Source organism: Octopus bimaculoides, chromosome 10, assembly GCF_046866305.1.
Source record: "Octopus bimaculoides isolate indiv1 chromosome 10, ASM4686630v1, whole genome shotgun sequence".
NCBI classification, from domain to species: domain Eukaryota; kingdom Metazoa; phylum Mollusca; class Cephalopoda; order Octopoda; family Octopodidae; genus Octopus; species Octopus bimaculoides.
This window is the reverse complement of record NC_142937.1, coordinates 78,003,665-78,020,799: the sequence shown is the minus strand read 5'-3', so window position 1 is coordinate 78,020,799 and position 17,135 is coordinate 78,003,665. Positions and strand designations below refer to the sequence as shown.

The window sequence follows — 17,135 nt, the reverse complement described above, 5'->3', positions numbered from 1 at the left end:
GATTCAGTTTAACGTCATCCCATATATTTTCCACGATGGTACACCAAAAGTCAATGCAATGCTTTATGTTAGTTCGTGAACGTTATTTTCTGCCATCCCGATTATTCACGCATATATTGTCATCCTCTTTGTCACTCCTCATACAGAGGAGTGACAAAGGAAATACACCACAAACAGAAACGAATACACAAAAAAAACACACATCAGAAAATTAAATACAAGTGAAGAGAATAATTTATAAATGCAATTGAAATACTAGTTAAGCCACAACATATAATCAAAGAGACGAAACAGGTTCACTTTAGAGTACGTGTTGTAGATTCGGTGCAAAACACTGCAAAAATAATACGAGATGTGGCTTGTAGGGCAACTCAATGCATCAAACTGGATCGATGTGGTAGACGCAGATAACAACAACACAATACACGTGAAGAAAATAGAATGAAACAGGCAATTTTCTTCGAAAATCGTGCAAGAAATATTGTCTCATTGCAAGTTCACACCTACCACGGTTTTCAATTGGAGATATATCAATGACTGATATATCTAAATCAAGTGCTCATATTCTGTGGAATTTATTTTTCGAGAATCGATAGCGTAGAGTCAATGATCATAATCTGCATATATTGCGAAATCTTTCAAATAACTTAAAACAATATTCATTGAATGACACGTATCAATAATTCCATTTAAATGCATTTTGTATTTTCTGCTTTTCTTCTACACAGTTCCTACGACAACTTTGGCACCATGTGACCTAGTTGACACAATGGCCGATCTAAAAGATGATGAGATAATTCCATCGACTTTGAAAACCGGCAGTCAAGTAAATGATGTGCGTCCTGGAGGTGACGTGTGGACTCCTGCTAAGACTGACAGCTCGCCAATCATCACATTTAATTTTAAAGAGACTCGCCAACTACGGAAAGTGCAACTCAAGCGACTGACAAACGTCCAAGCTTACAGGGTTATGGTTGCATTTACAAATTCCAGCCCGCTGGATCAAGTAAGTAAGAACACTTCTATTTGCATATACGTACATAACACTCTCTATCCAGGAGTTACTATTTTCAATTTCAATTCTCACGTCTAAGAAGAGCTCGTGTATATCTTCTTTTCCACTCACACACAATTCTATTGGTCTCATTCGATAGGTTACGCAATTCACATAACGTTGTCATGCATCGTCATATTACAAATGTAACAATAATTAGTAGAGAAGCACATTTAAGTATCCTGTAGATTTCCTAGTATCTCTTTTAATCTGAAGCCTCCTATTAAGATGCACACAGACTACATTAGCAGTTCCTCCATATCTCCAATCCATTAGTTAGTAGCAGATCCTCCATTCACACTACACAAAACCCATATCCATTCAATGATCACTATGCTTATGATTACCTCAAATTCTTATTTAGACGTTGGAAGCAGAAGAAATCTTTGAAATTACGAACGACGACGAAGTGACAGCGCTGGAGATTATATTCTATAAAACAAACGCTCAACTAGCAATGTCAGCTGAGGTCAACTTATGGGAATGCAAGAAACAAAAGACAACACCAGCAGTAACGACAACACAGTCAACTGTAGGAACAACTGCGAAAACAACTACGGCAGCCACAACTACTACGAAAGCCACAACTACACTGGCAACAACTAAACCAACCACTGTTGTTTCTACATCGAAGCCACCAACAACCCAACCAACAACTGGAACAACCTTCCCTACTACCACACCTTTACCCACGACAACACCTGTGGCATCGACGACGACGCCACCAACTACAGGTATATGAAATTTGTATTCTCATTCGTTTCTCTAACAAACCCTGTCCGCTGCCTTTCCCACTCATTTACCGGCGTAAAGTCAATGATTTTCCTCTGGATGTATTGTGAAATCTATCAAATCACTTGACTCTTAGTATTCATTGAATGACACGTATTAATACTTCAGTTGATATGCATTTGTCTATTTCCTGCATTCCTTCTACACAGTTCCTACGACAACTTTGGCACCATGTGACCTGGTTGACACAATGGCCGATCTAAAAGATGATGAGATAATTCCATCGACTTTGAAAACTGGCAGTCAAGTAAATGATGTGCGTCCTGGAGGTGACGTGTGGACTCCTGCTAAGACTGACAGCTCGCCAATCATCACATTTTATTTTAAAGAGACTCGCCAACTACGGAAAGTGCAACTCAAGCGACTGACAAACGTCCAAGCTTACAGGGTTATGGTTGTATTTACAAATTCCAGCCCGCTGGATCAAGTAAGTAAGAACACTTCTATTTGCATATACGTACATAACACTCTCTATCCAGGAGTTACTATTTTCAATTTCAATTCTCACGTCTAAGAAGAGCTCGTGTATATCTTCTTTTCCACTCACACACAATTCTATTGGTCTCATTCGATAGGTTACGCAATTCACATAACGTTGTCATGCATCGTCATATTACAAATGTAACAATAATTAGTAGAGAAGCACATTTAAGTATCCTGTAGATTTCCTAGTATCTCTTTTAATCTGAAGCCTCCTATTAAGATGCACACAGACTACATTAGCAGTTCCTCCATATCTCCAATCCATTAGTTAGTAGCAGATCCTCCATTCACACTACACAAAACCCATATCCATTCAATGATCACTATGCTTATGATTACCTCAAATTCTTATTTAGACGTTGGAAGCAGAAGAAATCTTTGAAATTACGAACGACGACGAAGTGACAGCGCTGGAGATTATATTCTATAAAACAAACGCTCAACTAGCAATGTCAGCTGAGGTCAACTTATGGGAATGCAAGAAACAAAAGACAACACCAGCAGTAACGACAACACAGTCAACTGTAGGAACAACTGCGAAAACAACTACGGCAGCCACAACTACTACGAAAGCCACAACTACACTGGCAACAACTAAACCAACCACTGTTGTTTCTACATCGAAGCCACCAACAACCCAACCAACAACTGGAACAACCTTGCCTACTACCACACCTTCACCCACGACAACACCTGTGGCATCGACGACGACGCCACCAACTACAGGTATATGAAATTTGTATTCTCATTCGTTTCTCTAACAAACCCTGTCCGCTGCCTTTCCCACTCATTTACCGGCGTAAAGTCAATGATTTTCCTCTGGATGTATTGTGAAATCTATCAAATCACTTGACTCTTAGTATTCATTGAATGACACGTATTAATACTTCAGTTGATATGCATTTGTCTATTTCCTGCATTCCTTCTACACAGTTCCTACGACAACTTTGGCACCATGTGACCTGGTTGACACAATGGCCGATCTAAAAGATGATGAGATAATTCCATCGACTTTGAAAACTGGCAGTCAAGTAAATGATGTGCGTCCTGGAGGTGACGTGTGGACTCCTGCTAAGACTGACAGCTCGCCAATCATCACATTTTATTTTAAAGAGACTCGCCAACTACGGAAAGTGCAACTCAAGCGACTGACAAACGTCCAAGCTTACAGGGTTATGGTTGTATTTACAAATTCCAGCCCGCTGGATCAAGTAAGTAAGAACACTTCTATTTGCATATACGTACATAACACTCTCTATCCAGGAGTTACTATTTTCAATTTCAATTCTCACGTCTAAGAAGAGCTCGTGTATATCTTCTTTTCCACTCACACACAATTCTATTGGTCTCATTCGATAGGTTACGCAATTCACATAACGTTGTCATGCATCGTCATATTACAAATGTAACAATAATTAGTAGAGAAGCACATTTAAGTATCCTGTAGATTTCCTAGTATCTCTTTTAATCTGAAGCCTCCTATTAAGATGCACACAGACTACATTAGCAGTTCCTCCATATCTCCAATCCATTAGTTAGTAGCAGATCCTCCATTCACACTACACAAAACCCATATCCATTCAATGATCACTATGCTTATGATTACCTCAAATTCTTATTTAGACGTTGGAAGCAGAAGAAATCTTTGAAATTACGAACGACGACGAAGTGACAGCGCTGGAGATTATATTCTATAAAACAAACGCTCAACTAGCAATGTCAGCTGAGGTCAACTTATGGGAATGCAAGAAACAAAAGACAACACCAGCAGTAACGACAACACAGTCAACTGTAGGAACAACTGCGAAAACAACTACGGCAGCCACAACTACTACGAAAGCCACAACTACACTGGCAACAACTAAACCAACCACTGTTGTTTCTACATCGAAGCCACCAACAACCCAACCAACAACTGGAACAACCTTGCCTACTACCACACCTTCACCCACGACAACACCTGTGGCATCGACGACGACGCCACCAACTACAGGTATATGAAATTTGTATTCTCATTCGTTTCTCTAACAAACCCTGTCCGCTGCCTTTCCCACTCATTTACCGGCGTAAAGTCAATGATTTTCCTCTGGATGTATTGTGAAATCTATCAAATCACTTGACTCTTAGTATTCATTGAATGACACGTATTAATACTTCAGTTGATATGCATTTGTCTATTTCCTGCATTCCTTCTACACAGTTCCTACGACAACTTTGGCACCATGTGACCTGGTTGACACAATGGCCGATCTAAAAGATGATGAGATAATTCCATCGACTTTGAAAACTGGCAGTCAAGTAAATGATGTGCGTCCTGGAGGTGACGTGTGGACTCCTGCTAAGACTGACAGCTCGCCAATCATCACATTTTATTTTAAAGAGACTCGCCAACTACGGAAAGTGCAACTCAAGCGACTGACAAACGTCCAAGCTTACAGGGTTATGGTTGTATTTACAAATTCCAGCCCGCTGGATCAAGTAAGTAAGAACACTTCTATTTGCATATACGTACATAACACTCTCTATCCAGGAGTTACTATTTTCAATTTCAATTCTCACGTCTAAGAAGAGCTCGTGTATATCTTCTTTTCCACTCACACACAATTCTATTGGTCTCATTCGATAGGTTACGCAATTCACATAACGTTGTCATGCATCGTCATATTACAAATGTAACAATAATTAGTAGAGAAGCACATTTAAGTATCCTGTAGATTTCCTAGTATCTCTTTTAATCTGAAGCCTCCTATTAAGATGCACACAGACTACATTAGCAGTTCCTCCATATCTCCAATCCATTAGTTAGTAGCAGATCCTCCATTCACACTACACAAAACCCATATCCATTCAATGATCACTATGCTTATGATTACCTCAAATTCTTATTTAGACGTTGGAAGCAGAAGAAATCTTTGAAATTACGAACGACGACGAAGTGACAGCGCTGGAGATTATATTCTATAAAACAAACGCTCAACTAGCAATGTCAGCTGAGGTCAACTTATGGGAATGCAAGAAACAAAAGACAACACCAGCAGTAACGACAACACAGTCAACTGTAGGAACAACTGCGAAAACAACTACGGCAGCCACAACTACTACGAAAGCCACAACTACACTGGCAACAACTAAACCAACCACTGTTGTTTCTACATCGAAGCCACCAACAACCCAACCAACAACTGGAACAACCTTGCCTACTACCACACCTTCACCCACGACAACACCTGTGGCATCGACGACGACGCCACCAACTACAGGTATATGAAATTTGTATTCTCATTCGTTTCTCTAACAAACCCTGTCCGCTGCCTTTCCCACTCATTTACCGGCGTAAAGTCAATGATTTTCCTCTGGATGTATTGTGAAATCTATCAAATCACTTGACTCTTAGTATTCATTGAATGACACGTATTAATACTTCAGTTGATATGCATTTGTCTATTTCCTGCATTCCTTCTACACAGTTCCTACGACAACTTTGGCACCATGTGACCTGGTTGACACAATGGCCGATCTAAAAGATGATGAGATAATTCCATCGACTTTGAAAACTGGCAGTCAAGTAAATGATGTGCGTCCTGGAGGTGACGTGTGGACTCCTGCTAAGACTGACAGCTCGCCAATCATCACATTTTATTTTAAAGAGACTCGCCAACTACGGAAAGTGCAACTCAAGCGACTGACAAACGTCCAAGCTTACAGGGTTATGGTTGTATTTACAAATTCCAGCCCGCTGGATCAAGTAAGTAAGAACACTTCTATTTGCATATACGTACATAACACTCTCTATCCAGGAGTTACTATTTTCAATTTCAATTCTCACGTCTAAGAAGAGCTCGTGTATATCTTCTTTTCCACTCACAGACAATTCTATTGGTCTCATTCGATAGGTTACGCAATTCACATAACGTTGTCATGCATCGTCATATTACAAATGTAACAATAATTAGTAGAGAAGCACATTTAAGTATCCTGTAGATTTCCTAGTATCTCTTTTAATCTGAAGCCTCCTATTAAGATGCACACAGACTACATTAGCAGTTCCTCCATATCTCCAATCCATTAGTTAGTAGCAGATCCTCCATTCACACTACACAAAACCCATATCCATTCAATGATCACTATGCTTATGATTACCTCAAATTCTTATTTAGACGTTGGAAGCAGAAGAAATCTTTGAAATTACGAACGACGACGAAGTGACAGCGCTGGAGATTATATTCTATAAAACAAACGCTCAACTAGCAATGTCAGCTGAGGTCAACTTATGGGAATGCAAGAAACAAAAGACAACACCAGCAGTAACGACAACACAGTCAACTGTAGGAACAACTGCGAAAACAACTACGGCAGCCACAACTACTACGAAAGCCACAACTACACTGGCAACAACTAAACCAACCACTGTTGTTTCTACATCGAAGCCACCAACAACCCAACCAACAACTGGAACAACCTTCCCTACTACCACACCTTTACCCACGACAACACCTGTGGCATCGACGACGACGCCACCAACTACAGGTATATGAAATTTGTATTCTCATTCGTTTCTCTAACAAACCCTGTCCGCTGCCTTTCCCACTCATTTACCGGCGTAAAGTCAATGATTTTCCTCTGGATGTATTGTGAAATCTATCAAATCACTTGACTCTTAGTATTCATTGAATGACACGTATTAATACTTCAGTTGATATGCATTTGTCTATTTCCTGCATTCCTTCTACACAGTTCCTACGACAACTTTGGCACCATGTGACCTGGTTGACACAATGGCCGATCTAAAAGATGATGAGATAATTCCATCGACTTTGAAAACTGGCAGTCAAGTAAATGATGTGCGTCCTGGAGGTGACGTGTGGACTCCTGCTAAGACTGACAGCTCGCCAATCATCACATTTTATTTTAAAGAGACTCGCCAACTACGGAAAGTGCAACTCAAGCGACTGACAAACGTCCAAGCTTACAGGGTTATGGTTGTATTTACAAATTCCAGCCCGCTGGATCAAGTAAGTAAGAACACTTCTATTTGCATATACGTACATAACACTCTCTATCCAGGAGTTACTATTTTCAATTTCAATTCTCACGTCTAAGAAGAGCTCGTGTATATCTTCTTTTCCACTCACACACAATTCTATTGGTCTCATTCGATAGGTTACGCAATTCACATAACGTTGTCATGCATCGTCATATTACAAATGTAACAATAATTAGTAGAGAAGCACATTTAAGTATCCTGTAGATTTCCTAGTATCTCTTTTAATCTGAAGCCTCCTATTAAGATGCACACAGACTACATTAGCAGTTCCTCCATATCTCCAATCCATTAGTTAGTAGCAGATCCTCCATTCACACTACACAAAACCCATATCCATTCAATGATCACTATGCTTATGATTACCTCAAATTCTTATTTAGACGTTGGAAGCAGAAGAAATCTTTGAAATTACGAACGACGACGAAGTGACAGCGCTGGAGATTATATTCTATAAAACAAACGCTCAACTAGCAATGTCAGCTGAGGTCAACTTATGGGAATGCAAGAAACAAAAGACAACACCAGCAGTAACGACAACACAGTCAACTGTAGGAACAACTGCGAAAACAACTACGGCAGCCACAACTACTACGAAAGCCACAACTACACTGGCAACAACTAAACCAACCACTGTTGTTTCTACATCGAAGCCACCAACAACCCAACCAACAACTGGAACAACCTTACCTACTACCACACCTTCACCCACGACAACACCTGTGGCATCGACGACGACGCCACCAACTACAGGTATATGAAATTTGTATTCTCATTCGTTTCTCTAACAAACCCTGTCCGCTGCCTTTCCCACTCATTTACCGGCGTAAAGTCAATGATTTTCCTCTGGATGTATTGTGAAATCTATCAAATCACTTGACTCTTAGTATTCATTGAATGACACGTATTAATACTTCAGTTGATATGCATTTGTCTATTTCCTGCATTCCTTCTACACAGTTCCTACGACAACTTTGGCACCATGTGACCTGGTTGACACAATGGCCGATCTAAAAGATGATGAGATAATTCCATCGACTTTGAAAACTGGCAGTCAAGTAAATGATGTGCGTCCTGGAGGTGACGTGTGGACTCCTGCTAAGACTGACAGCTCGCCAATCATCACATTTAATTTTAAAGAGACTCGCCAACTACGGAAAGTGCAACTCAAGCGACTGACAAACGTCCAAGCTTACAGGGTTATGGTTGCATTTACAAATTCCAGCCCGCTGGATCAAGTAAGTAAGAACACTTCTATTTGCATATACGTACATAACACTCTCTATCCAGGAGTTACTATTTTCAATTTCAATTCTCACGTCTAAGAAGAGCTCGTGTATATCTTCTTTTCCACTCACACACAATTCTATTGGTCTCATTCGATAGGTTACGCAATTCACATAACGTTGTCATGCATAGTCATATTACAAATGTAACAATAATTAGTAGAGAAGCACATTTAAGTATCCTGTAGATTTCCTAGTATCTCTTTTAAACTGAGGCCTCCTATTAAGATGCACACAGACTACATTAGCAGTTCCTCCATATCTCCAATCCATTAGTTAGTAGCAGATCCTCCATTCACACTACACAAAACCCATATCCATTCAATGATCACTATGCTTATGATTACCTCAAATTCTTATTTAGACTTTGGAAGCAGAAGAAATCTTTGAAATTACGAACGACGACGAAGTGACAGCGCTGGAGATTGTATTCTATAAAACAAACGCTCAACTAGCAATGTCAGCTGAGGTCGACTTATGGGAATGCAAGAAACAAAAGACAACACCAGCAGTAACGACAACACAGTCAACTGTAGGAACAACTGCGAAAACAACTACGGCAGCCACAACTACTACGAAAGCCACAACTACACTGGCAACAACTAAACCAACCACTGTTGTTTCTACATCGAAGCCACCAACAACCCAACCAACAACTGGAACAACCTTGCCTACTACCACACCTTCACCCACGACAACACCTGTGGCATCGACGACGACGCCACCAACTACAGGTATATGAAATTTGTATTCTCATTCGTTTCTCTAACAAACCCTGTCCGCTGCCTTTCCCACTCATTTACCGGCGTAAAGTCAATGATTTTCCTCTGGATGTATTGTGAAATCTATCAAATCACTTGACTCTTAGTATTCATTGAATGACACGTATTAATACTTCAGTTGATATGCATTTGTCTATTTCCTGCATTCCTTCTACACAGTTCCTACGACAACTTTGGCACCATGTGACCTGGTTGACACAATGGCCGATCTAAAAGATGATGAGATAATTCCATCGACTTTGAAAACTGGCAGTCAAGTAAATGATGTGCGTCCTGGAGGTGACGTGTGGACTCCTGCTAAGACTGACAGCTCGCCAATCATCACATTTTATTTTAAAGAGACTCGCCAACTACGGAAAGTGCAACTCAAGCGACTGACAAACGTCCAAGCTTACAGGGTTATGGTTGTATTTACAAATTCCAGCCCGCTGGATCAAGTAAGTAAGAACACTTCTATTTGCATATACGTACATAACACTCTCTATCCAGGAGTTACTATTTTCAATTTCAATTCTCACGTCTAAGAAGAGCTCGTGTATATCTTCTTTTCCACTCACACACAATTCTATTGGTCTCATTCGATAGGTTACGCAATTCACATAACGTTGTCATGCATCGTCATATTACAAATGTAACAATAATTAGTAGAGAAGCACATTTAAGTATCCTGTAGATTTCCTAGTATCTCTTTTAATCTGAAGCCTCCTATTAAGATGCACACAGACTACATTAGCAGTTCCTCCATATCTCCAATCCATTAGTTAGTAGCAGATCCTCCATTCACACTACACAAAACCCATATCCATTCAATGATCACTATGCTTATGATTACCTCAAATTCTTATTTAGACGTTGGAAGCAGAAGAAATCTTTGAAATTACGAACGACGACGAAGTGACAGCGCTGGAGATTATATTCTATAAAACAAACGCTCAACTAGCAATGTCAGCTGAGGTCAACTTATGGGAATGCAAGAAACAAAAGACAACACCAGCAGTAACGACAACACAGTCAACTGTAGGAACAACTGCGAAAACAACTACGGCAGCCACAACTACTACGAAAGCCACAACTACACTGGCAACAACTAAACCAACCACTGTTGTTTCTACATCGAAGCCACCAACAACCCAACCAACAACTGGAACAACCTTACCTACTACCACACCTTCACCCACGACAACACCTGTGGCATCGACGACGACGCCACCAACTACAGGTATATGAAATTTGTATTCTCATTCGTTTCTCTAACAAACCCTGTCCGCTGCCTTTCCCACTCATTTACCGGCGTAAAGTCAATGATTTTCCTCTGGATGTATTGTGAAATCTATCAAATCACTTGACTCTTAGTATTCATTGAATGACACGTATTAATACTTCAGTTGATATGCATTTGTCTATTTCCTGCATTCCTTCTACACAGTTCCTACGACAACTTTGGCACCATGTGACCTGGTTGACACAATGGCCGATCTAAAAGATGATGAGATAATTCCATCGACTTTGAAAACTGGCAGTCAAGTAAATGATGTGCGTCCTGGAGGTGACGTGTGGACTCCTGCTAAGACTGACAGCTCGCCAATCATCACATTTAATTTTAAAGAGACTCGCCAACTACGGAAAGTGCAACTCAAGCGACTGACAAACGTCCAAGCTTACAGGGTTATGGTTGCATTTACAAATTCCAGCCCGCTGGATCAAGTAAGTAAGAACACTTCTATTTGCATATACGTACATAACACTCTCTATCCAGGAGTTACTATTTTCAATTTCAATTCTCACGTCTAAGAAGAGCTCGTGTATATCTTCTTTTCCACTCACACACAATTCTATTGGTCTCATTCGATAGGTTACGCAATTCACATAACGTTGTCATGCATAGTCATATTACAAATGTAACAATAATTAGTAGAGAAGCACATTTAAGTATCCTGTAGATTTCCTAGTATCTCTTTTAAACTGAGGCCTCCTATTAAGATGCACACAGACTACATTAGCAGTTCCTCCATATCTCCAATCCATTAGTTAGTAGCAGATCCTCCATTCACACTACACAAAACCCATATCCATTCAATGATCACTATGCTTATGATTACCTCAAATTCTTATTTAGACTTTGGAAGCAGAAGAAATCTTTGAAATTACGAACGACGACGAAGTGACAGCGCTGGAGATTGTATTCTATAAAACAAACGCTCAACTAGCAATGTCAGCTGAGGTCGACTTATGGGAATGCAAGAAACAAAAGACAACACCAGCAGTAACGACAACACAGTCAACTGTAGGAACAACTGCGAAAACAACTACGGCAGCCACAACTACTACGAAAGCCACAACTACACTGGCAACAACTAAACCAACCACTGTTGTTTCTACATCGAAGCCACCAACAACCCAACCAACAACTGGAACAACCTTGCCTACTACCACACCTTCACCCACGACAACACCTGTGGCATCGACGACGACGCCACCAACTACAGGTATATGAAATTTGTATTCTCATTCGTTTCTCTAACAAACCCTGTCCGCTGCCTTTCCCACTCATTTACCGGCGTAAAGTCAATGATTTTCCTCTGGATGTATTGTGAAATCTATCAAATCACTTGACTCTTAGTATTCATTGAATGACACGTATTAATACTTCAGTTGATATGCATTTGTCTATTTCCTGCATTCCTTCTACACAGTTCCTACGACAACTTTGGCACCATGTGACCTGGTTGACACAATGGCCGATCTAAAAGATGATGAGATAATTCCATCGACTTTGAAAACTGGCAGTCAAGTAAATGATGTGCGTCCTGGAGGTGACGTGTGGACTCCTGCTAAGACTGACAGCTCGCCAATCATCACATTTTATTTTAAAGAGACTCGCCAACTACGGAAAGTGCAACTCAAGCGACTGACAAACGTCCAAGCTTACAGGGTTATGGTTGTATTTACAAATTCCAGCCCGCTGGATCAAGTAAGTAAGAACACTTCTATTTGCATATACGTACATAACACTCTCTATCCAGGAGTTACTATTTTCAATTTCAATTCTCACGTCTAAGAAGAGCTCGTGTATATCTTCTTTTCCACTCACACACAATTCTATTGGTCTCATTCGATAGGTTACGCAATTCACATAACGTTGTCATGCATCGTCATATTACAAATGTAACAATAATTAGTAGAGAAGCACATTTAAGTATCCTGTAGATTTCCTAGTATCTCTTTTAATCTGAAGCCTCCTATTAAGATGCACACAGACTACATTAGCAGTTCCTCCATATCTCCAATCCATTAGTTAGTAGCAGATCCTCCATTCACACTACACAAAACCCATATCCATTCAATGATCACTATGCTTATGATTACCTCAAATTCTTATTTAGACGTTGGAAGCAGAAGAAATCTTTGAAATTACGAACGACGACGAAGTGACAGCGCTGGAGATTATATTCTATAAAACAAACGCTCAACTAGCAATGTCAGCTGAGGTCAACTTATGGGAATGCAAGAAACAAAAGACAACACCAGCAGTAACGACAACACAGTCAACTGTAGGAACAACTGCGAAAACAACTACGGCAGCCACAACTACTACGAAAGCCACAACTACACTGGCAACAACTAAACCAACCACTGTTGTTTCTACATCGAAGCCACCAACAACCCAACCAACAACTGGAACAACCTTGCCTACTACCACACCTTCACCCACGACAACACCTGTGGCATCGACGACGACGCCACCAACTACAGGTATATGAAATTTGTATTCTCATTCGTTTCTCTAACAAACCCTGTCCGCTGCCTTTCCCACTCATTTACCGGCGTAAAGTCAATGATTTTCCTCTGGATGTATTGTGAAATCTATCAAATCACTTGACTCTTAGTATTCATTGAATGACACGTATTAATACTTCAGTTGATATGCATTTGTCTATTTCCTGCATTCCTTCTACACAGTTCCTACGACAACTTTGGCACCATGTGACCTGGTTGACACAATGGCCGATCTAAAAGATGATGAGATAATTCCATCGACTTTGAAAACTGGCAGTCAAGTAAATGATGTGCGTCCTGGAGGTGACGTGTGGACTCCTGCTAAGACTGACAGCTCGCCAATCATCACATTTTATTTTAAAGAGACTCGCCAACTACGGAAAGTGCAACTCAAGCGACTGACAAACGTCCAAGCTTACAGGGTTATGGTTGTATTTACAAATTCCAGCCCGCTGGATCAAGTAAGTAAGAACACTTCTATTTGCATATACGTACATAACACTCTCTATCCAGGAGTTACTATTTTCAATTTCAATTCTCACGTCTAAGAAGAGCTCGTGTATATCTTCTTTTCCACTCACACACAATTCTATTGGTCTCATTCGATAGGTTACGCAATTCACATAACGTTGTCATGCATCGTCATATTACAAATGTAACAATAATTAGTAGAGAAGCACATTTAAGTATCCTGTAGATTTCCTAGTATCTCTTTTAATCTGAAGCCTCCTATTAAGATGCACACAGACTACATTAGCAGTTCCTCCATATCTCCAATCCATTAGTTAGTAGCAGATCCTCCATTCACACTACACAAAACCCATATCCATTCAATGATCACTATGCTTATGATTACCTCAAATTCTTATTTAGACGTTGGAAGCAGAAGAAATCTTTGAAATTACGAACGACGACGAAGTGACAGCGCTGGAGATTATATTCTATAAAACAAACGCTCAACTAGCAATGTCAGCTGAGGTCAACTTATGGGAATGCAAGAAACAAAAGACAACACCAGCAGTAACGACAACACAGTCAACTGTAGGAACAACTGCGAAAACAACTACGGCAGCCACAACTACTACGAAAGCCACAACTACACTGGCAACAACTAAACCAACCACTGTTGTTTCTACATCGAAGCCACCAACAGCCCAACCAACAACTGGAACAACCTTGCCTACTACCACACCTTCACCCACGACAACACCTGTGGCATCGACGACGACGCCACCAACTACAGGTATATGAAATTTGTATTCTCATTCGTTTCTCTAACAAACCCTGTCCGCTGCCTTTCCCACTCATTTACCGGCGTAAAGTCAATGATTTTCCTCTGGATGTATTGTGAAATCTATCAAATCACTTGACTCTTAGTATTCATTGAATGACACGTATTAATACTTCAGTTGATATGCATTTGTCTATTTCCTGCATTCCTTCTACACAGTTCCTACGACAACTTTGGCACCATGTGACCTGGTTGACACAATGGCCGATCTAAAAGATGATGAGATAATTCCATCGACTTTGAAAACTGGCAGTCAAGTAAATGATGTGCGTCCTGGAGGTGACGTGTGGACTCCTGCTAAGACTGACAGCTCGCCAATCATCACATTTAATTTTAAAGAGACTCGCCAACTACGGAAAGTGCAACTCAAGCGACTGACAAACGTCCAAGCTTACAGGGTTATGGTTGCATTTACAAATTCCAGCCCGCTGGATCAAGTAAGTAAGAACACTTCTATTTGCATATACGTACATAACACTCTCTATCCAGGAGTTACTATTTTCAATTTCAATTCTCACGTCTAAGAAGAGCTCGTGTATATCTTCTTTTCCACTCACACACAATTCTATTGGTCTCATTCGATAGGTTACGCAATTCACATAACGTTGTCATGCATAGTCATATTACAAATGTAACAATAATTAGTAGAGAAGCACATTTAAGTATCCTGTAGATTTCCTAGTATCTCTTTTAAACTGAGGCCTCCTATTAAGATGCACACAGACTACATTAGCAGTTCCTCCATATCTCCAATCCATTAGTTAGTAGCAGATCCTCCATTCACACTACACAAAACCCATATCCATTCAATGATCACTATGCTTATGATTACCTCAAATTCTTATTTAGACTTTGGAAGCAGAAGAAATCTTTGAAATTACGAACGACGACGAAGTGACAGCGCTGGAGATTGTATTCTATAAAACAAACGCTCAACTAGCAATGTCAGCTGAGGTCAACTTATGGGAATGCAAGAAACAAAAGACAACACCAGCAGTAACGACAACACAGTCAACTGTAGGAACAACTGCGAAAACAACTACGGCAGCCACAACTACTACAGCAGCCACAACTACTACAGCAGCCACAACTACTACGAAAGCCACAACTACACTGGCAACAACTAAACCAACCACTGTTGTTTCTACATCGAAGCCACCAACAACCCAACCAACAACTGGAACAACCTTCCCTACTACCACACCTTTACCCACGACAACACCTGTGGCATCGACGACGACGCCACCAACTACAGGTATAAGAAATTTGTATTCTCATTCGTTTCTCTAACAAACCCTGTCCGCTGCCTTTCCCACTCATTTACCGGCGTAAAGTCAATGATTTTCCTCTGGATGTATTGTGAAATCTATCAAATCACTTGACTCTTGGTATTCATTGAATGACACGTATTAATACTTCAGTTGATATGCATTTGTCTATTTCCTGCATTCCTTCTACACAGTTCCTACGACAACTTTGGCACCATGTGACCTGGTTGACACAATGGCCGATCTAAAAGATGATGAGATAATTCCATCGACTTTGAAAACTGGCAGTCAAGTAAATGATGTGCGTCCTGGAGGTGACGTGTGGACTCCTGCTAAGACTGACAGCTCGCCAATCATCACATTTAATTTTAAAGAGACTCGCCAACTACGGAAAGTGCAACTCAAGCGACTGACAAACGTCCAAGCTTACAGGGTTATGGTTGCATTTACAAATTCCAGCCCGCTGGATCAAGTAAGTAAGAACACTTCTATTTGCATATACGTACATAACACTCTCTATCCAGGAGTTACTATTTTCAATTTCAATTCTCACGTCTAAGAAGAGCTCGTGTATATCTTCTTTTCCACTCACACACAATTCTATTGGTCTCATTCGATAGGTTACGCAATTCACATAACGTTGTCATGCATCGTCATATTACAAATGTAACAATAATTAGTAGAGAAGCACATTTAAGTATCCTGTAGATTTCCTAGTATCTCTTTTAATCTGAAGCCTCCTATTAAGATGCACACAGACTACATTAGCAGTTCCTCCATATCTCCAATCCATTAGTTAGTAGCAGATCCTCCATTCACACTACACAAAACCCATATCCATTCAATGATCACTATGCTTATGATTACCTCAAATTCTTATTTAGACGTTGGAAGCAGAAGAAATCTTTGAAATTACGAACGACGACGAAGTGACAGCGCTGGAGATTATATTCTATAAAACAAACGCTCAACTAGCAATGTCAGCTGAGGTCAACTTATGGGAATGCAAGAAACAAAAGACAACACCAGCAGTAACGACAACACAGTCAACTGTAGGAACAACTGCGAAAACAACTACGGCAGCCACAACTACTACGAAAGCCACAACTACACTGGCAACAACTAAACCAACCACTGTTGTTTCTACATCGAAGCCACCAACAGCCCAACCAACAACTGGAACAACCTTGCCTACTACCACACCTTCACCCACGACAACACCTGTGGCATCGACGACGACGCCACCAACTACAGGTATATGAAATTTGTATTCTCATTCGTTTCTCTAACAAACCCTGTCCGCTGCCTTTCCCACTCATTTACCGGCGTAAAGTCAATGATTTTCCTCTGGATGTATTGTG

General features: G+C 40.4%; 1 protein-coding gene across 1 annotated transcript in view; it reads left to right on the top strand.

Annotated features, from left to right (window-relative positions):
- The window catches only part of LOC106880792 (uncharacterized), a 204,223-nt gene that overhangs the window by 148,824 nt on the left and 38,264 nt on the right, over positions 1–17,135 (top strand). The window contains exons 43-68 of the mRNA XM_089358814.1: positions 729–1,006; positions 1,419–1,788; positions 1,996–2,273; positions 2,686–3,055; positions 3,263–3,540; positions 3,953–4,322; positions 4,530–4,807; positions 5,220–5,589; positions 5,797–6,074; positions 6,487–6,856; positions 7,064–7,341; positions 7,754–8,123; positions 8,331–8,608; positions 9,021–9,390; positions 9,598–9,875; positions 10,288–10,657; positions 10,865–11,142; positions 11,555–11,924; positions 12,132–12,409; positions 12,822–13,191; positions 13,399–13,676; positions 14,089–14,458; positions 14,666–14,943; positions 15,356–15,761; positions 15,969–16,246; positions 16,659–17,028. Coding sequence (XP_089214940.1) covers positions 729–1,006; positions 1,419–1,788; positions 1,996–2,273; positions 2,686–3,055; positions 3,263–3,540; positions 3,953–4,322; positions 4,530–4,807; positions 5,220–5,589; positions 5,797–6,074; positions 6,487–6,856; positions 7,064–7,341; positions 7,754–8,123; positions 8,331–8,608; positions 9,021–9,390; positions 9,598–9,875; positions 10,288–10,657; positions 10,865–11,142; positions 11,555–11,924; positions 12,132–12,409; positions 12,822–13,191; positions 13,399–13,676; positions 14,089–14,458; positions 14,666–14,943; positions 15,356–15,761; positions 15,969–16,246; positions 16,659–17,028 — 8,460 coding nt within the window. The remainder of the gene's footprint in view (positions 1–728; positions 1,007–1,418; positions 1,789–1,995; positions 2,274–2,685; positions 3,056–3,262; positions 3,541–3,952; positions 4,323–4,529; positions 4,808–5,219; positions 5,590–5,796; positions 6,075–6,486; positions 6,857–7,063; positions 7,342–7,753; positions 8,124–8,330; positions 8,609–9,020; positions 9,391–9,597; positions 9,876–10,287; positions 10,658–10,864; positions 11,143–11,554; positions 11,925–12,131; positions 12,410–12,821; positions 13,192–13,398; positions 13,677–14,088; positions 14,459–14,665; positions 14,944–15,355; positions 15,762–15,968; positions 16,247–16,658; positions 17,029–17,135) is intronic.